Source organism: Pithys albifrons, chromosome 7 (genome assembly GCF_047495875.1).
Source record: "Pithys albifrons albifrons isolate INPA30051 chromosome 7, PitAlb_v1, whole genome shotgun sequence".
NCBI classification, from domain to species: Eukaryota; Metazoa; Chordata; class Aves; order Passeriformes; family Thamnophilidae; genus Pithys; species Pithys albifrons.
Window position 1 is genome coordinate 56,931,321 of NC_092464.1, and position 25,214 is coordinate 56,956,534.

Sequence of the window (25,214 nt, forward strand, 5' to 3'; positions counted from 1 at the left end):
GCACTGCTGGGACACAGCTGGGCTCCACAACAGCAGCTCCATCAGGAAAGGGCTTCTCCTTAGCTCAGGACATGCAGTCTTAGGGCTTTTTGCAAAGTCACTCTCAAGAACATGCCGAGGGATAGACTCTATAGAGGCTCCTTGTTTCCTTGTTCTTCAGGGGATCATTGTGATGGGATCAGGGTTCCAGTGAGGTCTTCAACAGACTCAGATCTACTTCAAGTACTACTTGTTCATGGCCAGTGAGCTTGGAGATGGCAAGTCATCATTTTTAAACTCTCATTGCTATAGAGAATGTGACAGAGCTGGCTGCAGGTGAATATTTAAGTGAACCAAGTTGGGAGCTGCCAGGAGAACACAGGGGACCTGCAGGCCCAGTGTGTGCCAGGGATCAGCAATAAATGGAGGTCTGTGAGCACAGACCTGTCCAGGGTCATGTCACCCAGAGATTGTACTCTAAATCTTTCTGTGAAGCAGCAAACAGAGCCCTGTAACTGCAGGGGCTACAGCAGGAAAGAGGGAAACAGATCCAGTGAGTGTTCCGTGTAACCCTCAGTGAAGACACTACTGCTACCCATGACAACAATAGCAGTAAGTAAATAAACCCCACATGAGGTGCACAACACCATTGCTCCACTGCTCACCACTCAGTGCCCAATGCGCAGCCCAGCCCAGACACAGATCAGCCCTTCCTGACCAACCCCCCATTAACACCCTGAGCACGGCCCTGCATCAATGGGAACATCCCTTGGGCCAGTTGGGCTCAGCTGTCCTGGCCCTGCTCCCTCCCAGTCCTGTGACCCTCAAGAGATCATTGGAGGCCATGATTGAACAAACCTCTCAGGCACTCGGTGTGGGAAGGAAAACCCAAAGCATCTGGAAAAACCTGCAGTCCCTTGGAGCATTAACAAGCCCCACCAAAGGGCCATTCCTGACAAAGCCTCTCCAGGGACTTGTCCCAGCAGATCCTTGGAGGCAACAACTGCAGGGAGGCAAAGGCTCTGGGCAGCAGCTCAGGTGCTGAGCAAAGCCTGGCTTGGCTGGAGGCAGCAGAAAGGCCCAGCCCTGACCCCCAGTCCGGGGAAGGCACATCCTGTCCCTCACACCTTGCTCAGGGCTCTGCTGGGGGTATTCACATGAGGGAGGATGCTGAGGGCAGGACAAGATAAAGAGAATCAGGAGGGGAGGGGGCAGATCAAGAAGCCAATCTTTCAACAAAGAAATTGAAAGGAGTGACACAAATGAAAACAGGAAACCAAAGTTACCTGGTCCCTGAACTCAACAAAACTTTCAAACTTGTGAAAAGATTTCAGCTGCCAGCCAGTTGAGTGGGTTTCCACCTGGCTGCTTCCATGCTGGGATAGTGGGGCTGATAGTGAGCAGTTGCAAGGTCATGAAGGCCAAAAGCTGAGATTCCTTTGCTAGAGATTAGGAAATTGAAAGAGGAATTGGAAAAGAAGGAGAAATTTACAGTCTCTGGAGATGACTCTTCTCAAGCGTGAGGGAAAGAGAACTATTTCAGGAAGATGTTGTGAACTCCCAAGGAAAGTGAAGTTCTGGAAACAAAAGTATCCAGTACTTGAGGGAATTACCTGCGCTGGAAATCATCTATAGTGACCTAAAAAGTGAAAACACCCCTGAAGACTCAGAGGATGTTCCTTGCACGGTGGCCATGAGGAGGTTCAAAGCACTCCTGGATCACGTTACAACAGGCTGATGGCATTGTATTCCCCCCAAAGGGATACACCAGGAGATGGCACCCTCCTGGCTCTGAAATGTAGTAGAAACTCTGGGCACTTCCTCACCCCCACGGCCCAGCAGCTCAGCTCTCAGGGCAGCCCAGGAGATCAGTCCTCTCCTGCCCCAGCCAGAGGAAAAGGGAGTCCCAAGGACAGGCCATGTGATGATCTCTGGTTCTTTCTGCATGGCCAGAGGGAGCCATGAGGAAATGGGATGGTGAACCCACCTTTGAGCTGGGAGCCCATGGAGGTGAACTGAGAGGGAAGAGAGCTGTGGAGAAGGGGTCAGCCAAGAAGGATGTCCATGGAGTTGCTGCAGGGACACAAGAAGGCAATCAGAAATCTCCCAGGCATAAAAGGACTAAAATCAACTCTTGATCCTGGTAACGGGACTTCTGGTCTGGTATCACAGAGGTCAGACAGTGAATACTCTGGCCAGGAACAGGAGTAGAGGGTCCCTGCCTTTGGCCAGGAGGAGGAAAGGGATGACCAGGCACACTGCACTGTGTGGATTCAATGGCCTGGCACAGCCGATCCACAGAGGTGTAAAGCTTTAGTAGACACTGGTGCCCAGTGTACACTGATGGCATCAGGGCACAGGAGTGCAGAACCCTCTGGATCTCTGGAGTGGAAAAGGGGGATGCCAGGAGTTGTCTGTGTTAGAGACTGAGGTGAGTTTAGGAGGGGACAAGTAGGAAAAGCCCCCCCATTGTGTCTGGCCCAGACTGGTCTTGTTTTCTGGACACTCTGCTCAAGGTGCTCCAGGAAACTCATTACAGAACAGCCCCTCCCAATGACCATTCCCAGCACTGGTTTGTCACCCACCTCTGAGAGGTGGTTTGTTCCTTCACAGAAGGACATCAAGTGACTGGGCCAGAAGTGCAAGACATCTCAAGTCTTTGTCCCCTCAGGCACAGCATCGTCTGTGCCACCAAGGGCTGTGAGCAGACCTGCTGTTCTGAGGCTCTGGGGCCTCGTGGCCTCCTGGCACAGCCCCAGGAAGGCTGGGCACTGTCATTCCCTTGTCCTGCCCTCAGCATCACCCCCCATGCCAGTGCCCCCAGCAGAGCCCTGAGCAAGGTGTGAGGGACAGGATGTGCCTTCCCCGGGCTGGGGGTCAGGGCTGGGCCTTTCTGCTGCCTCCAGCCAAGCCAGGCTTTGCTCAGCACCTGAGCTGCTGCCCAGAGCCTTTGCCTCCCTGCAGTCGTGGCCTCCAAGGGTCTGCTGGAACGAGTCCCTGGGGAGGATTCTTCAGGAGTGGCCCTTGGGGGCTCCTTAAAGCTCCAAGAGACTGCAGGTTTTTCAAAGTACTTTGAGTTTTCCTTTTGGTTTGGAGTCTGTGAGAGGTTTGTTCAATTAAGGCCTCCAATTATCAGCTGTAACGAGTCCCTTGAGAGTCTTAGTCAGTATCAACACTCAGTGGGGCTCATTAATGCTTCAAGGTACTCAAAGCTTATTGAGGTGCTTCTTTTTGACACCCAGTCTGTGAGAGGTTTGTGAAATCATGGCCTGCAATGATCTGCTTTAATTAGTCCCTTGAGAGGCTTTGTCAGTAACAGCCCAAGGTGAGGCTTGTTAGGGCTTCAAAGGACTCAATATTTATTAAGGTACTTTTCCTTTCCTTTTGAAACTGAGTCTATGAGAGGTTTGTTCAATCAAGGCTTCCAATTATCTCCTCCTACCAGTCAGTGAAGAGCCTGTATTGGGAATGGCCCTCAGTGGGACCCATTAGTGCTTTGAGATACTTTGTGATTTTCTTCTGACTTTGACTGGTGGAAAGGTTTGTGCAATCTCCTCTCAGGACCTGAGGTTCAAGGGCTCAGCACCAAATGCACCACGGGGCTTGTTAAGATAAAGCAAGACCTAACAGATCATGGCTCTTTCTGAGTTTGCCCTCTAATCAAGGAGAGTTAATTAAGTAATTTCCCTAATACAATTTTGAAGGAAGATTTCAAAGAGCTTCTAACAAATGTGCATTTCTATTTTAAATGATATGGATAATTACTTTTCTTTTCAGAGAAGAGGCGATTGCAGCATTCTCTGATTGATGTTGACCAAGGTTCCCTCCTGAAAAGGTCTGGACTAATTGGAGAGCAATCCCTTGAGGTCTGACAGTGTGGACAACCTTGCTCCACACCTCCCCAGCCCCATCATGTCTCTCATCAGTCAACTGGGACCTGCTTTGCTCTGAGAACTGGCTGAACACAGGCAAGAGGGATTTTTCCTCTATTTTTCCTGCAATCTGAAACTCATAAGTTTCACCATTGAAAACAAACACACTCCTCGGACTTTCACCTCAAATCCCCCCAATTTTACCCCAAATCCCCAGGATTCCACTCAAAATCCCATAATTACCCTCAAAATCCCTTTGATTCCACCGAAAGATACCCTGATTTTCCCCTCATACCACAATGGTTCTACTCCAAGTTGCTTTAATTCCAACTCATATCTCTATAAACCCATCAAAGTCCTGCTGATTTTGCCCCAAATCTCCCGTGTCTTCCACCCAAAATTCTATTAATTCCACATAAAACTCCTCTCATTTACCCCCAAATCCACTTAATTTTCCTGAAGATCTCCATTATTTTTGCCCAGAGTTCCCTTAATTCCATCTATAACCTCCCCAATCCCATATATTTCACCAAAAACTACTTTAATTTGACCCAAAATGTCTCAATTTCTGTATTTCCACCTCAAATCTTCTTAACTACGTGCAAAATTTCCTTATTTCTACCCAACATATCCCTAATCCCATCCCAAATCTCTGACCTCCACTCAAAAATACCTTAATCCCTCTTACAATCCCAAGTAATTCATCCCAAATCCTGAAGGTTCCACAGAAATCCCCTTAATTTCACATAAGGATTATTTAATTAGATCCCAAATTCCTTTAATTCCACCCAACCTCTCCTAATTTCACCCCAAATCCACTGAATTCCACTCTGAATTCCCTCAATTCCACACAAAATCCCTTCCCCATCTCAACAGCCCCCCAAGTGCCCCCAAATCCCCCCGACCCCCAAGTGTCCCTTTGGAGCCCCAAATCCCGGGAAAGGGCCCATGGGAAGGGGGGATTGCGGGTCTTTGGGGAGGTTGGGGTGGATTTGGGGGCCTGGAAGGCACTTGGGGGGCACTTGGGGGTCCCATTGGGGCCTGAGGGGCATTTTTGGGGCACTGGGAAAGAACTTGGGTGTCCGAGGGGACCCCTGGGGGTCACTCGAGTGTCCGACAATGGAATCTGGGGGTCCAAAGAGGATTTTAGGGGTCACTTGTAAGTCCTGGATGAACTTGGGGGTCACTTGGGGGTCCGGACAGGTGATTTGGGAGTCCTGAGTGGGTATTGGGGGAGCACTTGGGGGTCCTGGGGCCCTTCTGCGGCAGTTTGGGGTCCGGGGGGCACTTGGGGGGCTGCAACGGGGGTGGGACCGACCCGATTGGGCGCGGGGGGGGCGGGAGTTGTAGTCCCACCTGTGATTGGCCAGAGCGGGAGCGCGGTGCATGACGGGAGATGTAGTATGGGATAGGCTCAAAATCGCGCGGACTCCATGGCCCGTCACCGCCCGCTGCATTCCTGAACGCTGATTGGCTGCAGGCGGTGACGGGCAGGCGCAGCGCCCAATCAGAGGTGGCATAGACGGAGAGCGGGACTCGACGGCGCTGCCGGGAGAGCTGAGCAATGGCGGCGAGTTTGGTTTAATTTCGGAAAGTTTCGGAGCATTTCCGGGGCATTCGGGGACTCGGGGCGGGCTTTGGGGGTCCCTCACGACCCACCCACCCACCACAGACCCCCCGGGACCGTGTTGGCCGTGACGGTGAAGGAGCTGGGTAAGCCCCTCCCCCCACCCCGGGATGCGCCTCGAAAATACCCCTGAGACCCCCCTAACCCACCGCCTGGGACCCCCCAAACTGCCCTTGAGTCCCAGGATGCCCCACATCCCTTCCTGAACTCTCCGGAGCCCCTGAAACACCCCGGGCCGCCCCAAACATCCCAGAGATCTCCTAAACCCCTTCCAGACCCCCCCAAACCTCTCCCAGACCGTCTAAACTGCCCAGGACCCCTAAAATGCCCCCATACTCACCTAAATTCAGCTCCCAGACCGCCCAAACCACCGCAGGACTCACCAAACCCCCTTCTAGGGCACCCAGACCTGCCCAAATTCTCTCAACCTCCTCCCAGACCCCCACCCAGACCACCTTAAACCTCTTCAGGACCCCCCCTATTCTTTCTTCCAGTCCCTCCAAACCACACCAGGTCCCCCAAACCTCTTCCAGACCTACCCCAACTATCCCAGGATCCCCCCAAAACTCCCTCCCAGACCTCCCAAAACAACTCCAGGGCCCTCCAAACCCCTCCAAGGAATGCCGAGGGTCCCAGGGGCGGCTTCTGCCCTGAGTCTCTGCTCGGGGTGCTCAGAGACCCCCCTGGGACACTAAAACAGGGAGCCTGGAGAGGGGGGACCCCCAATACCTGTAGGACCCCCAGCAAGCCCGTTAGGGGAGACCCCCCCAAAGCCCAAAGTGGAGAGACCAGAGAGGGGGAACTTCTGGGAGGCTTTTTTGGGGCTGAATCTTTTGTTGTGCAGGGGGGACACAGAGCTGGGGAAGGGGGTTTTCAGGGGGCCAGAGGTCCAAGGAAGGGGGGATGTAGCAGCTTGGAGAAGGGAAATGGAGGGTCCAGGGGGACTCTGTGCCCAGGAAAGGGGGGTCCAGGGGTCTGGGAAAGGGGAATCATGGGGTAGGGAGATCCAGAGTGTCCAGAGAAAGGGATTGAAAGGGTCCCCCAGTGTTCCAAGAAGGGGGAGTCTGTGGTCTGGGAAATTCAGGAGTGGGAGTTCCAGGGGTCCCAGAGTGAAAAATACAAAAACAGCACAGGAGGTGTGGGAGCTGGAAGAGGTGGAATGGCCAGGCAAGGGTTTGCAGGGGAGTATTGGTGCAGGATAAGGGGGTGCAGGGGGATCCCAGTGCCTGGGAGTGGGTGATCAGGAGGGTGCCAAGGTGAAGGACAGGCAGGACTGGGGTGGGGAGAGGGAGTTGGTGGGTCCAGGGGGTCCCTGTGCCCCTAAAAGGGGAGTCCAGGGGATGGCAGGTTAAAGGAAAAGGGAATGTGGGATGGGTGGGAAAGGGGGGTCAGGGTGTTCCTGGAGTCACAGAATTAAGGGGTGTGGGGACAGGAAACCTGAGAATGGCCGGGCAGGGGTTTCTGGAGCCCCGACAGCCTGGAGAGGGAGGACCCTGAACAGACAGGAGACCCCCAGCAGCCAGGACAGGGGAACCCCCAGAACCCCAAAATGGAGAGGCCAGAGAGGAGGAGTTCCTTTCAGTATTTTCTCGGCTGAATCTTGGAATTTTGGAGATTTTTCTGGACACAAGAAGCTCAGTAAGTTCTAGAGATGGTCTTTGGGAGGAGGAACCCCCAACCCAAGGCACTCACACCTTGTTTTTCCCCAAACCAGGATTTCTCCTTCCCAAAGCTTGTCGGGATGGAGGAGGAGGCTGCGAGGAAGAGGAAGATGCCCCGGGCCCCCCAGGCAGGTGAGGAGGAAGTCAGTGCCTCTTTGCCCCTCTCTTGTGCTGCATCTTCCAGCCCAGCATGGCCCCGGCTGCAGGACAACCCCGCTGCCGACACCGTCCTGCCGGGGCCGGGTTTGGGGGAATGTCCTTGGCCTTCCCTGTGGGCCGCAGGCAAATGCCCTGAGTGTCCTTGTTCCTTCCTGCCCCAGGCCCCGAGCTGAGCACGGAGAGCACGGAGGACAAATCCCCCCAGCAGAACCTGCTGGCAGAGGCCATTTTGAACAGCTCCAGGGCACAGGAAGTGAGTGGGGAGGAAAATCCATGGAGATACCCCTGGAGGGGCTCCAAAACTAGACCTGGGTGCTCTGAGGAGGAAAAACCAACCCAGTGCCCCGAAGGTGGTCGTGGCTTGAGCAGGTGCTCTGACCTGGTGATGCCGCAGCGACGCCACTCAAGGGAGAAGCGCTACAAGTGCTTGGAATGTGGGAAGAGCTTCAGCTTCAGCTCCCACCTGATCCGCCACCAAATGATCCACAGTGGGGAATGGGCCTACACATGTGGGGAATGTGGGAAGGGCTGCAGCTGCAGCTCGGAGCTGATCTGCCATCAAAGGATCCACACTGGGGAACGGCCCTACGAATGTTCCGAGTGTGGGAAGAGGTTTCAGACCAGCTCAGTTCTCCTCAAGCATCACCGCACACACACAGACGAGAGGCCCTTCTGCTGTACTGACTGCGGGAAGAGATTCAAACTCAAATGTCACCTCATGAAGCACCGGCTCATCCACACTGGGGAGAGGCCAGACAGGTGTGAGGAGTGTGGGAAGAGCTTCACCCGGAGCTCTGCCTTGACCCAACACCAACGGACCCACCAATAAGGGAAGCCCTCAGAGTGCCCCAACTGCGGGAAGAGCTTCGTCTGCTGCTCCATCTCTATCATTCATTGGAGGACCCACATTGGATGATCCACAGTGACCCATGTTGAGGACAGACCTGGTGACCCATGTTGGGTAAAGACCTGGTGACCCACTTTGGGTAGAGTCTTGGTGACCAACATTCCTGGTGACTCACATTGGGAAAACACCTGGCTGGTGGTCTCCTCATCCTCCTGGTTCCCTGTAGGCACCTGGGTGAACAGAGTGGGAGGAACATCCATCAGGACACAGAGCTGACCTTGAAAATCCTTTGGGATGAGGGGATTTGATGACTTTAGGCCTGTGGCAGGACATCCCTCATTGGAATGTCCAAGCAAACAATGCCCTGTTTGCAAATGTATCAGTGGTTGGCTGAGGGAACTCCACTCTGGTTTCAACCCCAGATTAACATCCTGATGGTGAGGCAACCCCAGGAGTCAAATGACTGTCAGTCAATCCCTTTATACTCTAAAGGTCCAGTCCCCTTTCACAGGGGCAGGTTTTTCCAACATATCCCCTTTTGGAGTATGTGTGTGGAGATTCCTCCCTTAGGGTGGGAACCCCCACCAAGGTCACTCCTCGAGGCTGAGAGCAGAGATCTCCCCAGGTCCCTTGGGCTGGGTGAGTTCCATTGATCTCTACTTAATAATTCTTTCTTTTGTGATAGCTTTGGTAGAATTGCTTCATCAGTTGCTCTAGGATGGTGCACTGTCCTGTCTCACACTATACTGCTGGTAGTTTTAGCATTTATATTTTGTAGTAAATGATTTGTTTAACATCTTTGAGAATTTGTAAGATAAATAAAACCCTAAGCCTTCCATTATTCCCCTGCCCCAGGGTGCCCCCCCGCCCTCCAGCAGCCCCAGCACCACACAGCAGGTTGGGAGCTCAGGGAGACACCCCAGAGCCCCCTTTTCCAATCCCCCCTCTGCCCAAAGACCCCCATGGGACTGTCCATCCTGCCAGCCACCCCCCCTCTCTTTTCCACCCTTCTGCCTATTCCTCCCTTTTCCCATTGTCCCCTCAATCCCCAGCCCCCCCCAAGATCAGTTTGGGGGTCACAGCTCACACTTTCCCTCTTCTCCCACCCCTTACAACTCATCCCCCCAGTGCCCATCCACCTCCTGATCAGTTTTGGGGGTCCAACCCTCCCTTTTTCCCCACTTTTCTGACCTCCCCCATCCCTTTTCCCGTTCTCCCCCGTCCTCAGTTTCCAGCCCCACTCTGTTTTCAGAGGGGTCCCACTCCCCTCTCGCTCACTGTGGGGGTCCAACCACCCCTTTTATCCCCTTCCCCTCAGACCTTTCCCACCATCCCCTCCTCTCACCCCCCACCCTGCTCACCCAAGAGCTCCTCACCCACAGCCAGGAGGGTCCCAGCACCACCAGTGCCCCTAAAGGTCCCCCCAGAAGGGGGTTTGGTGGGGACCTTGGTGGACTCTGAGTGTGTTTGGGGGGGTCTTTGCATCTTTTGTGGCAGTTTAAGGGGGTGCAGCTAATTGAGAAGTATCTGGTGAGATTTGATGTGTTTCTGGAGGATTGAGAGTTGTTTGAGAGTTCAGGGGGATTTGGGGGGAGTTCAGTGGTATTTTCGAATAATTCAGAAATATCTGGGAGACCTCAGGTATTTTTGGAGTATTTGGGGAAGAATGAAAGGTGTTTTGGGGAAGAATCAGGTATTCCAGGAGGTTTCAGTTATTCTGGGAGAATTCCTATATTGGGGGAGGGATCAGAGTTACTGTGGAATGAATTCAGGGATATTTTGGGATAATTGGTTTCTATTGGGATACTCCCACATGTGAGTCTCTGTCTGTGCTTCCCTCCCAGCTCAGATCTGCTCTGGCAGTCCCTGAGCCCTCAGTCCTGCCCCAAACTGCGGCCCTGGGGGCAGCTCTTTGGGTGACGTGGGGCAGCAGAGACCCCCCGGTGCGGCTCTTTCAGTGCAGAAAAGCCCAGGAGGGGCTGGAATCTCCCTTATCCCGGGCCGTGGGATGGAGGGCCCGGCACAGCATCCTCGGGGCTTTGGCAGAAAGGCTGCAGTGGGGAGGGACAGAGCGAGGGGGAGGGACTGACACACACCACTCGTCTCTTGTTAGTGCCACTGGTGTGACACCCCCTTGTCCCCCTGAGTCCCAAGACAGATCCAGCAGCTCAGCACCTGCTCCGCGCTCAGCCCCAAGCCCGGGATGGGCCGTGGGGTCTGGGACACAGCCCCGCTCTGGGGGGCACAGCCCCGCTCTGGGGGGCAGAGCCGCTGCTGGGGGCACCGGGGGGGCCGGGGGCCTTTATCCCCCTGGTGCAGCTCCGAGCGCCCGAGGGCACAGCCCTGGTTTGTGGGGCTGAGTCACAGCAACCCACCCAGGGCCACACTGTGAGCCAAAGTGCCTTTATTGACACCGTGGGCAGGCACAGGGGCTGTGCCTGACACGATGCAGCTCCCCAGGAGTCAAATTTGGGCCGGTTTAGGAGGGGAATTTCAGTGAGGACACCGGACATTCCGTGGTGCAGATCCATCTGAGTGACATCAATCACTGCACATCCTTCCAAGCTACACAAACATCTTGTGAATCACCTGAGACACACATTTTTAGGGCTTAAGCAAATGGTTAAAAGACTGAATGTCTTGTGTCTATGCATTTCTTTTCTAACTAGACATTGTTTACTGGTTGCAGCCTCTGGGACAGAGGTGTTTTGATTTATTTTTTACAAATGCAGGACTAACTCTTTCAAGGTTTTCTTTATCTAAAACTCTGTATGGTTAAAAAAAATTTGTTTTATCGTTTTACTCTTGTTTGTTCAGAAATTCCTGTCTCCTGCTTATCTTTGATAGAAAAACAGAAAACATTTGTCTTTTCCCAGGGTTCAGGCCAGTTCCTTACAAACAAACCCTTCTAAGTCGCTCTAAGCAAATCCCACTATAGCAAGCCTGGCTTCAGGGCTGCCCTCCCACCCCCAGGTTCCAGCTGGTTTGGGGGCTGCAGCCCTACTGGGGCTCGGGGCTCGCTGCGGGCGGGGGGGGGGCAGGAGCGGGGTCCCCAGTGTCCCCCCGTGTCCCCTCCCTAGGGGCTGTGTCCCCCCAAGTCCCCCATGTCCCCTCCCCAGATCCCGCACAGGGATCGGCTCCCCGCCCTCTCCTTCCCGCGGACCCCCCGGCGGGCTCGGAGCGAGTTTGTGTTCGGGGGTGGCCGCAAACATCGCGTTCCTTCCCGGGTGTGACAGGCCGAGAGTGACACGCTCGGGACAGACATCGATTCTTTGTTACTGCAGAGCTGGCCCGGGGCTGCTTCACGAATCCGGCACCAACTGGCAAAGCTTTTTACCATTTCTACATCTTGACAAACAAAGCTAAACAAGCTTGCAAGCAGCTGCGAGACATTAAAGCTCAACAGAACACTTGTTATTTCAGACTGAGCTCTCCCTCCTGCAGCTTCTGGGAAAGGGGTCTCAAAGCACAAACTCTGCTCTGATCCTTCCAGGTGTTTCCTTCTTCTTGGAAGAAGCAGCTCCTGACCCTCAACAAGCTCCTGTGCCCTCACAAACACTTCAGCTCCCTTTGAACTGTGAGCAGACAGTGACTTCTTTATTTATTTAAAATTTAAACTTGTCTTTTCTCTTTGTCTTTTTTACCTCTTGATCTTTTTCAATCTCTCTCCCTCCCCTTTCTTTCCCTCCCCTGCCTTTTCCCCTCCCTCTGTCCTTTCTGCCACCTCCTCCTGGCAATGCCTGTTCAGCTCAGGGCAAACCCTGCCCTGCCAGGGCTTCCCGAGGTGCCTCTTGCCCCTCCAGCCCAGGGGCTGCAGAGCCCCAGCCAGGCTGTGCTGGCTCCATGGGATGTGGCACACGCGGGGGCTCGGCTGCCTGCAGGTCTCCTCAGCCTCTGCCTTGGCACAGGCGCCCCAGAGGATTCACCTGCAGGGGCCAGGAACGCCAGCCCTGGGCTCTGAGGCTTCTCTGCCACAAAGGGAAAAGAAACCCAGGAGACAAAGTGTTCAGGCCAAGAGGAAGTGTTGAACCCCTGCAGTGATCCGGAGGAACAGTCCAGATGGGGCAATGTTGGGAAAACCAACGCCCTGGCGGAGGGCAGGGGGTGGGAAGAACATCTTGTTCTTGGCAAGCACCAGTGGGATGGGGATGGAGCCCTGGGGTTGGTGTGGAGCACTCAAATTCCTGGCTCTGGTCACCTCAGGAGGCTGAAGATCCATCTCCAGGTCCTCAGACACACATTGGTGCCTGTGAAGGACCTGCCTCAGCTCTCTTGCCCTCCTGAGCCCCAAGAGGGTCCCTGTCCTGGATGGGGCTCAGGATTGGCTGAGGATCCAGCATGGGAGGCCAAAGCAGAGGGGAGAGGACCCAGCCCAGCCTTGTTCTGCTCTTCCCTTCCCCAGGGTCAGACTGGCAAACATCCCACCTGGTGCGTGTTCTCCTCCCTCTGAGTGTGTTCCTGGGAAGCCTCAGCTTCAGCCTGGCTGTGGCCCTGACTGGTGAGTCCCGCCCAGGCACCCCATGGGGAGGATCCGGGCCAGGCACTTCCATTTTAGGGGGATGGGAGGATCCCAGGATTTTCCCAGCATCAAGGCAGGCTCCCCAGGCAAAGCACCGTTTGGGGTGACTCCCTTTTTGCCCTAAACTGTGGTCCAGGCATCTGCTCCTCACTCCATCACAAGAATATTCCCAGTTTCTCTCTTGCAGCTGCTAGGAAAAACCTCAATAAATTAATCCCATTTTCCTGCTTTTTAGGACTGCCCATGTGTCTCCCTCAGCTTTCTCTATTTCATTCCTTGGAGATGACATTTCCTTCAACTGGAATTCTGCTGTGTGTGCCCAGACACTTGGCCTGGTTTCCAAGGAAAATGCTGTTACTTTTCAGATGCTGAGGGCAGCTGGACCACAAGCCAGGAAAGGTGCAAGGCCCTGGGATCTTCCCTGTCCATCAGAAGCATCATGAGTGAACTGGTGAGGACTGGGCTTGAGCTGCCTCCGTTCAATCCTAAACATCCACTGGTCTGATTACGTGACCAATGTGTCTGTTCTGAACAGGCAGGGGTCACCAGTATGGAGGCCATGCTGCTGAGAACGCAGCTGTGCTGGGCAGGGCACGTCTCCAGGATGGAGGATCACCCACTGCCTCCCGAAGATTGTGCTCTGTGGAGAACTCGCCACCGACTGCTGCAAGAGAGGAGCCCTGAAGAGGAGATACAAGGACTGCCTGAAACAACAGCTCAGCCTTGGCCATATTGCCTGCCCCAATGGTCCACTGTGGCCTCCAATTGGGATTCATGGAGACACACCATTCACGACGCTGCTGCTTCCTTTGGGAACGCAGCACACTCAGTCTGGAGGAGAAAAGACAACGCAGACAGAACTGTTCCTTGCCAATATGGCCAAAGGAGACGTTCCCCTGTGCCTTTTGTGACCAGACCTGCCTATCCCGTATCGGCCTTTTTAGCCACCAGCAGCTTGCAGCAAGTGTGGGTAGTGCCCTTCCCAAATGTTTATTCACAAAGCCTGGCCATGAGAATGCTTTTTGCTTCAGGACTGACCCCCAAGACACTCCTTCAATCAACCTCTTCAACAGTGCAAACTCTCCCTGCTATCAGTCCAAGCTGTCAGTTCTGCTGCCCCTTCCTTCCTTCACTCAGAATGGAAAATTCCATTATTTCCTATTCTTTGTGCCCAAGATGGCCCTGCCCACCATGTCACCCACCAGTCACAGAATAATAGAATGGTTTGGGTTGGAAAGGACCTTAAAGATCATCTAATTCCAATCCCCTGCCATGGGAAGGGACACCTTCCACTAGACCAGGTTGATGATCCAACCTGGCCTTGAGCAACTTCCAGGGATGGGGCAGCCAGAACTTCTCTGAGGAACTTGTGCCAGGGCCCCACCTCTTTCCCAGTAAAGATTTTCTTCCTAATATCTCATCTAACTATTCTCCCTCTATCAGTGTGAAGCCATTGTCCCTTGTCCTGTCACTCCAGGCCCTTGTAAACGGTCTCTCTCCATCTTTCTTGTTGGCTCCTTTCAGGCACTAGAAGGGAACAATTAGGTCACCCCAACGCCCAATTCTCTCAGCCTTCCTTCATGACAGAGCTGCTCCATCCCTCTGATCATCTTGGTGGTCTCCTCTGGACTCGCTCCAACAGCTCCATGTCAGAGAGCTGGAGTCAGCTCTGCAGGTGGGGCAACATCCAACCAGGTGTGTTCCAGCAAGGACAGTGTGGAACCTCCTGGAACGAAAGAGGACACTGTGACACCACAGAACCTCCTGGAACCAAAGGGACATTGTGATATGGTACAACCTTTCAAAGCAAGCAGGGATCATGGACACTGCAGAATGTCCTGGAATCAAGGAGCCCATTGAGGCACTTTAGAGGCTCATGGGAACAAAAGAATCCTGGGACACCCATCACAGACCAGCCCCTCCCAATGACCATTCCCAGCACTGGTTTGTCACCCACCTCTGAGAGGTGGTTTGTTCCTTCCCAGAGGGACATCAAGTAACTGGGCCAGAAGTGCAAGAGATCCCAAGTCTTCGTCCTCTTGGGCACAGCATCATCTGTGCCACCAAGGGCTGTGAGCAGACCTGTTGTGCTGAGGCTCTGGGGCCTTGTGGCCTCCTGGCACAGCCCCAGGAAGGCTGAGCACTGTCACCCCTTGTCCTGCCCTCAGCATCACCCCCCATGCCAATGCCCCCAGCCGAGCTCTGAGCAAGGTGTGAGGGACAGGGTGTGCCTTCCCCGGGCTGGGGGTCAGGGCTGGGCCTTTCTGCTGCCTCCAGCCAAGCCAGGCTTTGCTCAGCACCTGAGCTGCTGCCCAGAGCCTTTGCCTCCCTGCAGTCGTGGCCTCCAAGGATCTGCTGGGACGAGTCCCTGGGGAGGCTTTGTCAGGATTGGCCCTTGAGGGGCTCCTTAAAGCTTCAGGGGCTGCAGGTTTTCCAAGGTGCTTTGGGTTTTGGTTTTGGTTTGGAGTCTGTGAGAGGTTTGTAGAATCATGACCTCCAATTTTCTCCTGAGGGCCACAGGACTGGGAGGGAGCAAGGCCAGGACAGCTGAGCCCAACTGGCCCAAAGGATATTCCCTTTGATGCAGGGCTGTGCTCAGGGTGTTTATGGGGGGTTGGTCAGGAAGGGCTGATCTGTGTCTGGGCTGGGCTGGGCATTGGGCACAGAGTGGTGAGCAATGGAGCAATGGTGTTGTGCACCTCACGTGCTTCTTGTGGGATTTTTTGTTATAGTTCCAGCTTTTATTACTGCTATTGTTGTCATGGGTAGCAGCAGTGTGTTCACTGAGGGTAACACAGAACACTCACCAGATCATTTTCCCTGTTTCCTGCTGTAGCCCCTGCAGTTACAGGGCTCTGTTTGCTGGTTCACATGCAGGTTTAGAGCCCCTGGAGAACAAGCAAACAAGGAGCCTCTACAGAGTCTATCCCTTGGCATGTTCTTGAGAGTGACTTTGCAAAAAGCCCTAAGACTGCATGTCCTGAGCTAAGGAGAAGCCCTTTCCTGATGGAGCTTCTGTTGTGGAGCCCAGCTGTGTCCCAGCAGTGCCCATGGCCTGTCCCTGCCTGTGAGCCCAGGATGGACATGCAGCAGGTCTGTGTCCCAGCTGGCAGAGGACCAAGGCCTTAGTCCAGCCCAGGGGCTCTGCAGGAGAGTGTACAAGTGGAAAGAGAGCAGGTCAGCAAAGGCCCAGTGCTGGTGCTCCCTGGCAGTGCTGCTGTGCTGGGACACTTTGCCCTTCTCTGCACACATGGAACTGCCCAGTAGGTCCCTGAAAGTCTCAAATCATAAACCCCTAACCAGCCAGGCAGGGCTGTTGCAAGAGAGTTTTTTTTTTTTTAAATAGAGATAGCACAATTACTCAAGTACAGATTTAAAAGACTAAAATTAAAGAAAATAAAAAATTAATTAGATGAGAGGATGAATAAAATAATTTAATCAAGCACAACATTATGACAAAAAGAACCCACTGAGAACCAAGGAAAACCTGGGAAGTCAAACTAAGCCTCTCATGAGTTTTATTGTGAATGCTGTACAGAAGAAAACTGGCAGGTTCTTGCTGCTGAAAAGCATCCAGTCATCATTTTCCTCACAGCATCCTTGAGCTCCTGGTTCCTCAGGCTGTAGATGAGGGGGTTCAGTACTGGAGGCACCACCAAGTACAGAAATGTCAGGGCTAGATCCAGGGATGGGGAGGACATGGAGGGAGGCTTCAGGTAGTAAAATGTGCCAGTGCTGATAAAGAGGGAGACCACGGCCAGGTGAGGGAGGCACGTGGAAAAGGCTTTGTGCCGTCCCTGCTCAGAGGGGATCCTCAGCACAGCCCTGAAGATCTGCACATAGGAGAAAACTATGAAAATGAAACAACCAAAAGTTAAACAGAAACTAACCACAAGAAGCCCAACTTCCCTGAGGTAGGAATATGAACAGGAGAGCTTGAGGATGTGGGGGATTTCGCAGAAGAATTGGCCCAGAGCATTGCCATGGCACAGGGGCAGGGAAAATGTATTGGCTGTGTGCAGCAGAGAGTAGAGAAAGCCAGTGGCCCAGGCAGCTGCTGCCATGTGGGCACAAGCTCTGCTGCCCAGGAGGGTCCCGTAGTGCAGGGGTTTGCAGATGGCAACGTAGCGGTCGTAGCACATGATGGTGAGGAGGGAAAACTCCGCTGAAATAAAGAAGAAATAAAAAAAGACCTGTGCAGCACATCCCATGTAGGAGATGGTTGTGGTGTCCCAGAGGGAGTTGTGCATGGCTTTGGGGACAGTGGTGCAGATGCAGCCCAGGTCTGTGAGGGACAGGTTGAGCAGGAAGAAGTGCATGGGGGTGTGCAGGTGGTGGTCGCAGGCTACGGCGCTGATGATGAGGCCGTTGCCCAGGAGGGCAGCCAGGGAGATGCCCAGGAAGAGCCACAAGTGCAGGAGCTGCAGCTGCCGCGTGTCTCCCAATGGCAGGAGGAGAAACTGGCTGATGGAGCTGCTGTTGGGCATTTGCTGCTTCTGGACATGAGGCACTGTCCAAGGAGGAAATAAAAGTGACAAATTAGATGAGATGTTTCTGATAAAGTCATTTCCCAATACCCTTTTCCCTTCTGCTCACACTCCCCACTTTTCCTTTTTCAGGAAACTTTCCTTCATATCCATGGCTGGAGCCCTGCTTGGTGCTCACTACATTTCCCATGAGAAGCAGCCCCTCTGCCCACTGGCTGTGAGGGTCAGCCCTGCTCTGCTCCAGGGGGGTCATGGCCATGGTGGGGGCAGGGCCCATCCTGGTGTTCAGCTGTGTCAGATGAAACTGCTCCTAAAGCAAAAATTCTCATGGGCATCTGCACTCCCACTTTTGAGAAGATTTCAGGATTCCAGAAGGCAGTTTCAGAGGTTTGGGTTTTTTGTTTCTGACTCCCCTCATCTTCCCTGTGGAGTTTTCCTGGATATCAGAACCCCTCAGCATTTGTGCTGCCCTGAGGAAGAGGAGAGCAGGGCTTCCCAAACAGGACCATGTCTGTGGCTTAGTGCAGAGTGAGGGGAGTTGCTCTGTCCCTCTGCCTTCTTCCAGCTGCCCAGGACTTGGGCCTTCCTCAGAGAGAGAGTGATCACACTCCCATTTTTGTCTGAAATGCCACCAGACACTGTTGAGAGCAAAGAGATCCATTACAGACCACTCAATGTCTCATCCTGGCTCAAGGTCTCAAGGACACACATGGCTCATCTCACCAACTCAACAGCATTTCCTGGGATGGGCACAGCATCTCTGCCCCTCTGCACTGGGGATTTCAGATAACACAATTGTGCTATGAAGATGATTTTCACTCTTGAGGGCAGCTCCCTGCTTGGAAGGACATGTCAGAGAAGAGCCAAGTGTCCTGACAATGGGGTTTGATTCTGGGAAACACACCTCATTCTCCAGGCACACAGAATTCACTACTGACAGCCCTACAGGTCAGAGGAAAATTGGAATGTCTCATTCCCAGGGACCCACCTGCCTGAGGGGGATCACAGGATCAGTGATTGACTCTGTAGCTTGAACTCCCATCCCCAGTGAGTCTGACTGAGAGAAGGAGGAAACAACCCCAGCAACATGAGCAAGTTGAGGAAAAAGGAAATGCACACTGAAGGTCTGGATGGGAGAAGCCAGGGCATAACCAGGTGGGCACTCAGGGCATTGTCACCCTGAGCCAGCTGTGCCACCTCCCAGACACCAAGAATGCCAGGTAGTTCTCAGCCCCTGTGCAGCTCCTCAGTGTTCCCTCTGCATGACAAACCACCAGGTATGTGGCTTGAGAGCTTGCTAGAAATCCCTCCTTTCACCTTCTCCTTGAAGTATCCCCTGGAATATATCCCAGAGTGCTCTGGTTCTGTAAGAAGTACTCAACTATGAAACTCTCACTTGATAGCTGAACAAACCTGCCTTGCCCTGCCCTGCCCTGCCCTGCCCTGCCCTACCCTGCCCTGCCCTGCCAGGGTTTGCTCTTTCCATCCACAGCCTCTCTCCCAGCACTGAGGGAGCTCCCCAGAACAGCTGAGAGCTGCCCCTGGCAGGTGGCAGAGCTCCTGCCCTGGCACAGCACCCTGGGGTGCAGGACCCTGCTCTGAAGGACAGTTTCAGGCAGCCTGGGTGGCAGAGCCAGGGTTCAAACCCTACAGCCATCCCTGGGAGGAGGGAACCCTGCTGGGATGTCCCTGGGATGGTGCAGCAGAGAGTCTCTGCTTTGCAGCCCGTCCTCATCTTCAGCACCAGAGACACTGTGATATCCCACATTAGAGACCCCCCCAGGCTGTGGGATGTGCCAGCACTGGGAGATCTTCCCACAGACTGCACATACATTGCCCTTCATGCAGACTTACCGTGGGAGAGCCTGGAAAGATTCCTCTTCTGTGGATCTTCCTCTCAGCTTTCCTCACACCCCAGACTGTGTGTAACCTCTCTCTGCCCTGCTTTTCTGCCCTCGGTGTGTGCAGGCAGTGCCCTGAGCCCTGCTGGGCTGTGCACAGGAGCTGCTCCTGGGCAGAGCTGTCTCTCTGCAGCGCTGCCCGCTTGCCAGGAGCTCCCTGTGTGCCAGGAGCCCGGCCCAGCTCAGCAGCACAGCAACAGCCCAGGGCATTTAATGGCCCTCTGGGGGGTTTGGTGCTCAGTCCCTGAACATCAGACCCTGAGGAAAGGTGCAGGAACCTCTTGAGAAACCAAAGTCAGAATCAAACTTTAAAGTTTCTTTTGTTGATAATGGGTCCCTCTGAGAGACATAACTCAAAAAGTGTACTGAGATTCCAGTTAGAACATAAAGTTGTAGACAATGATGACAAATATGGACAAGGTCACTCTGATGCTGAGGAAAGTAAAAAGCATTTCATTAACCCAAAGGTCACAGCCATGACCCCCAGCCATGAAAATGTTTTGCTCTTAGTGCAGGAGAGACAGAGTCACACTTTTTGCCAAAGGTTGTATTGGCAGAACAAGGCACAGGAACTGGAACTGAATGAGGGGAGATTTCCATTGGATGTCAGGAAGAAATATTTTGTGCTGAGGGTGGCGGAACCTGGGCCAGGTTACAGAGTAAGTGGAAACCCCATTCCTGGAGCTGCCCAAGGTTTGGAATTTTGTACAACCTAAACTTGTGGAAGGTGTCCCTGAGTAATTGAAGTGCACTTTGACTAGTGGCTATTTTAGGTCTCTTCCAACCCAAAGAGTTTAATTATTCTTTTTTCCTATATCCCCAACTCCTTCTCCACAGGGTTGCAAATACCTACATGCACCATGTTGGTATTTTAATGTGACCTAATCCCCAACACTTTATGAAAATGGAAAAACAGTCCTTTTAGGGACATGAATTTCAATGACTTTGGAGGAACCTTTCAAAACTCAAAAGTTACAAAGGAACTAATAGAGATTTCCAACATCTCTGCATGAAAGGCTCCCCAGGTGATCAGTGACAGCCCCCAGGATGGCCTTGCAGCTGAGGTTGGGGGTTTTCTCACTCAGGTCCTGAGACTGAGGATGGGCAGCCAGAAAGTCCATTTAGGGACTGTACAAGACTTGCCATGGGATGTCCAGGAAATGTCCAAAGAGATTTGTGGAGGAACAGGCATGAGAAAACAGAGCAAAAATGGATGAAAGAAGCTGAACATGTTTAAAGAGGTGACTGGTCAGTACCTTTCCCTGGCCATGCCCTGCAACTGACTCCACCGGCTGTTCCATTTTCCTAATCCCTCCATTGCCAGGAACTTTCTGGGATAAGAGATCTCTGTGCTCTGGGTATGGAGGGAGATCCAAGTGCCTGCCACTGGAGTGGAAGCCACAAATCATCAGGTCTTGTGTTCTTTGGGGGCCCAGACTCTGGTGAGACTGGTGTGTGTGCACAGAACACTGGTGGGTGTGGGTGGGTGTAACCACCAGGGAACATCAAACCAGAGTAACCAGTGACTGGCAGAGGCCTGGGAGCCACTGTCTGAGATCATCTCTTGAGGGATCCACATTGTCTGGGTGACTCTGCAGCTCCACATCTTCTCCTGACATGGCAGAGCACACAAACAGCCCATCCCTGTGTCCCTTTCCCCACTCACTGTGCTTTGGTTTGGCCCAGAACCCGCCCGAGGTCCCTTCCAGGATGAGTTCCTGTGCATTTCCCTCCCCCATGGGCCTTCCCTTCCTGATGCAGCATCTGTGGGGCAGCAGAGCTGGGTCAGTGCAGGGCCAGGGCTGGCTGTGACAGAGGCCATGAAGCCACAGCCAGGAGGTGACAGCAAGGAGAATCTGCAAAATAAATATTAAATATGGTGACTTGGTTTTTTGAGGGAGGGAAGGTTTGGCTGGAGCTGGCATGTGAAGAGGATGAAAGACAAAGGGTCTTGAGGGAAAGAGGGAATGCTCAGCCTGGAGATGAGGAAAAGACTTTTTCCCCAGTTTCAGGGCCAGTGCAGAGCAGGGTGGCCACGAGCCCAGGCTGCCTTCCTGCCTGCCAGGGTTGGTGGGGTTGTGTGACAGAGCTACCCCCAGAATCAGAACCCGGGGGGCTCTCCCACCTGCCCCACTCCTTCTCCTCTCCCAGATGGAATTTCTGTTGTGTGGGTTCCCTGATGTGCTGGATGACCTCACAATGCTCCCCGGCCAGAATGTCTCCTGAGGGCCACCCAGGCTGCTGCAGTGGAAGTGACCTCACAACCATCACATTCCAGCCATATCTCCTTGGCTTGAGTCTCCTCTTTCCTCTGCCATGCTCAGGTCTCTGCTTCGATTGTAGGAAATGATATAACTTTTCTAATATCATAATGGTTTTAATTAGGCTTTAATGAACTTCTTGAATTAAAGACAAGTTGTGTGTTGGGTCTTAAATCTCTTTCAGCCAGCACTCAGCAGAATTTAACCTACCACTGTGAGAACACAGCTTGGGAAAAGTACTAATTCTCTAAGTTTTGTTAAGTCAACCTTGATATGCTTTGATGAACAAAGCCTGGGATAGAAAGATGTACTGTTGATGTTGGACATCTGGAATGCAGAATTTATGGACCACAAGGACATTTGCAGAAACCAGCGGATAAAGAAGATGAATAACAAGGACTTAGTAGATGTGATGGAAAGTCCCAACCAGGAGAAAAAGACTAAAAATATGGACTAATTAGCACAGAGAGGGAGAAGTCCATAACCAATAGAAGATAAAAATTAATTCAATATTAATTCAAAATTACTTCAATAAAATCGCGTCATTTAGAACCAATGAACATTGATTTCTTTCTTTGCTAACAATTTATAAGTAGGTGAAGAAGTGATGCATTGGTGTCTGTGTGAAAGGATTTCTGTTGGACACACAGAGAGAGAATGAGAATAAAGTGATGCCTTCCTTTCTAACACCAAACATGCAGTGTTAGGGGGTTTTATTACCCCAATCATTTCAGAGGGGTTTGGCAACAGCATGAGCAGGTTTAGATTAATATCTTGTCTCCAAGTTGCTGGGGCCCAATTGCTTCCCCATGAGGCTCCTGTAGCAGAAGTGGCTTTGCAGAGCCCAGCAAGAAAGAACACCCTTAAGCAGCAGCTCTGCAGTGCTGCCCACCAGGCTGGGCTGGCAAGGGAGGGCTCCTGGCCATGGACTGGCAGGACCTGCTACTGCCAAGATGCATTTGGGGTTTCAGGCTCTCCCTGGCAGAGGTGCCACCAATTCACTCTGAGTTGTGTCCGTGGTCTTCAATGTGCTGGGGCTGGCCTGGGGCTTTTCCTGCAGTGGGATGTGCCCTGGTCCTGGCACTGGAAAGGCAGTTCCTCCCCCAGCAATCTGCTCCTTCTGCATGTCAGGCCCCCACTCACTGCCCCTCACTCTGCTCAGTGTTTGCCTTGGCTCGTGGGTGCATTGATTAGATCTGCTTGAGTGTTCTGAGGAACAACCCAACACCTACTGCCTTCTGCACCCACAGCATAAGAAATATCATTTTCTATGGGGCTGGACCTGATGGGTCTTTGGATTACTGTCTTTAATTTCCACTTTTTGAAAACTACCTTTTCCCCAATTGGGTCAAGATGTTGGGCTCTTTCACAGTTGCCTGAAGTAACTCAGAATCATAGAGTGTCCTGAGTTTCAAGGACCTTCAAAGATCATCTAGATCCAACCTCCGTGACATGAACAGGGGCACCTTGCACTAGACTGGGTTGCCCAAGAGCTCTGCCCAGCCTGGCCTTGAACACTCCAGGGATGGGGCATCCACAGCTTCTCTGGGAAACCTGTGCCAGCACCCTCAGAGGGAAAATATTCTTCCTAATACCTCATCTAAACCTTCTAATTCAGTCATTCCCCTTTTTCCTGTCACTCCAGGCCCTGGTAAATAATCTCTCTCCATCTTCCTTTTTGTTCTTTAAGGTACTGGAAGGCCACACTTAGGCCACCCCAAAGGTTCCCTGCCCCCAGCCAAACAATCTCAGCTCTCTCAGCCATCTCGCATGGCACAGCTGCTCCATCCCTCTGATCATCTTGGTGCCTCCTCTGGACTTGCTCCAACAGCTCCATGTCCTTGCTGTGCTGGGACCCCAGAGCTGGAGGCAGCTCTGCAGTTGGGGTCTCACCTGAGAGGGCAGAATCTCCCTCCCCTGCTGCCCAGGCTGCTTTGGAGACAGCCCAGGACACCACTGGTCACCACTTGCCTTGCTGACCAAAGATCCAGTAACACAACCCCCCTGGAAAGGCCTCCTATTACCTGGGTCAGGAAGTTTCCCCCCCATTCCTTCTAAAAGTACGTCTTGACTTTTCCAGGTGTGTGGTGAAGTGTCCCTTAACTGTGCCAGGTGCTCCTGGATGATAAAGGTGGGGACAATCCTGACCATAACCGGTGGGGATCACAGGACAATCACCCACTCTCTGAAAGCCTTGGAACATTCCCTACATGAATTGTATGTAGCACAAGTGGAACAATTCCCAAACATTTTGGAATCTCCAGTAATTACTGACATGAGGATGGAAATTCAGCAGAGAACTAAAGCCAGTCACCCTGTGACCCCACAAACAGAGGTCCTGAGGGAGGCCCCTGGAGCTCCCCAGCACCTCCCTCTCAGTGGGCACCTCTGGGAGCCTCTCGGAGCTCGGGAACCCTCAAGTTTGCAACACTCCAAAGAGCGTCGCTGATGTCCAGGACAATTCTGATCCCCCCTCAACAAACACACCCCTCCAGGTGCCCCCCTTGTCTCTTGGGAAACACAAAGGGATGGGATGGGAGTGTTTCACTGACAACCAGGAGAATTGTGGATGGGCACCTTTACACACACAGATATTGATGTGTCCACACATCTCTGCCTGTGTGTGTGTGAATTGACTGTGGTGTGAATGATTGTTGTTGTGAATCTATAATTGAGTCACTGTTAAAATTGTAGCAAATGGTGTTGATTCACTTGATAACTGTTAGATTTGTCAAGTATAAAGTGCTACTAATGAGTTTTAAGTTTTTTGTGTCCAAAGCCTTTGCACCCTGACCCTCTTGCAGCTCAAGTGTCTGTATAAATCATTCCCTTTCACTAAAAAAAATATTTCTTGTGCAGTCCACTTTGAAATTTCCTCTTTAGCAAAACTACAAAACAACTCCAATTAGTACAAGTCTTGAAGACTTGAAGACAATTACAGACAGAGAAAGAAATTGTTTTCCTGTGTTTTAATAAGCCCCACTGTGTATTTGGAGATGAGTCCATGATCCTCAAGTAGTGAGACAAAATTTTAAAAAAAGCTGAAGAAGTCAGAAGCCAAACTCCAAGTCCCTTGAAGCACCAATGGCCCCACTGAGGGCAGGCACTGACAAAGCCTCCCCAGGGACTCCTTAGAGCAGATCCTTGGAGGCCCTGATTGCAGGGAGACAAAGGCTCTGTGCAGGCACCTGCAATGCTGAGAAAACCCTGGGCTGGTTGGAGGAAGCACAAAGGCCAAGGCCTGAGCCCCAGGCCCTGGGACAGCAGGTCCTGTCCCTCACAGGTGGCTCAGGGCTGTTTGTGGGGCAGTGGGATGGGACGGGGAAGAGCAAATGTCCAAAAACTGTTCAATCCCTCCCAGCCTCCTCAGGGAGGGCTGAGGGAGAAACAAAGTCCAGAACCTGTAAAGAAAGTTCCTTCTGGTGGCCTCAGTGTCAGAGGCACCTGCCAGAGCCCAGGGGACAAAGGCCTGGGTGCCTTTGTGCCTTCCAGCCCTGCCGGAGCCCTTGGCCATCTGTCCTGCAGCCTGTCCTGCCCTGTCCCTGCTGCTCCTCTGGCCTTGCAGGCTGCACACACCCATCCTGCTTTGCCACCAGCCCTCCCAGCAGCATTTCTGTGCCCTCACTGATGTCTCTGCACCATCTCTGGCTGTTCCCGGGAACACAAAGCCATGGGATGTTAATGACATCGTCTGAGTAACCTCTTGCATCTCAAGGCTCCCTTTCAGTTATATTTCTATTTCCTCACCCCTACTGTGAGCATTCCAAGTTTTGCTTTGTGGATATTTCCTACTTTTTCACTACCAAAAAAGGCTCTGCTCTGGTAGATCCCCTCTGGACCATGTCAAGTTCTCTCTCATTCCTCCAGAATGATAAGCCCCACACCCAGACAGACCAGTGCA

General features: G+C 52.7%; 1 protein-coding gene and 2 pseudogenes across 1 annotated transcript in view; 1 reads left to right on the top strand and 2 right to left on the bottom strand.

The window, feature by feature from the left end:
- Positions 1-25,214, top strand: part of LOC139673813 (zinc finger protein 850-like) — a 408,695-nt gene that overhangs the window by 172,791 nt on the left and 210,690 nt on the right. Inside the window, exon 5 of the mRNA XM_071559632.1 lies at positions 7,698-8,104. Coding sequence (XP_071415733.1) covers positions 7,698-8,104 — 407 coding nt within the window. The remainder of the gene's footprint in view (positions 1-7,697; positions 8,105-25,214) is intronic.
- The window catches only part of LOC139673822 (zinc finger protein 135-like), a 302,962-nt pseudogene that overhangs the window by 99,789 nt on the left and 177,959 nt on the right, over positions 1-25,214 (bottom strand).
- LOC139674153 (olfactory receptor 14C36-like) lies at positions 16,160-17,151 on the bottom strand (annotated as a pseudogene).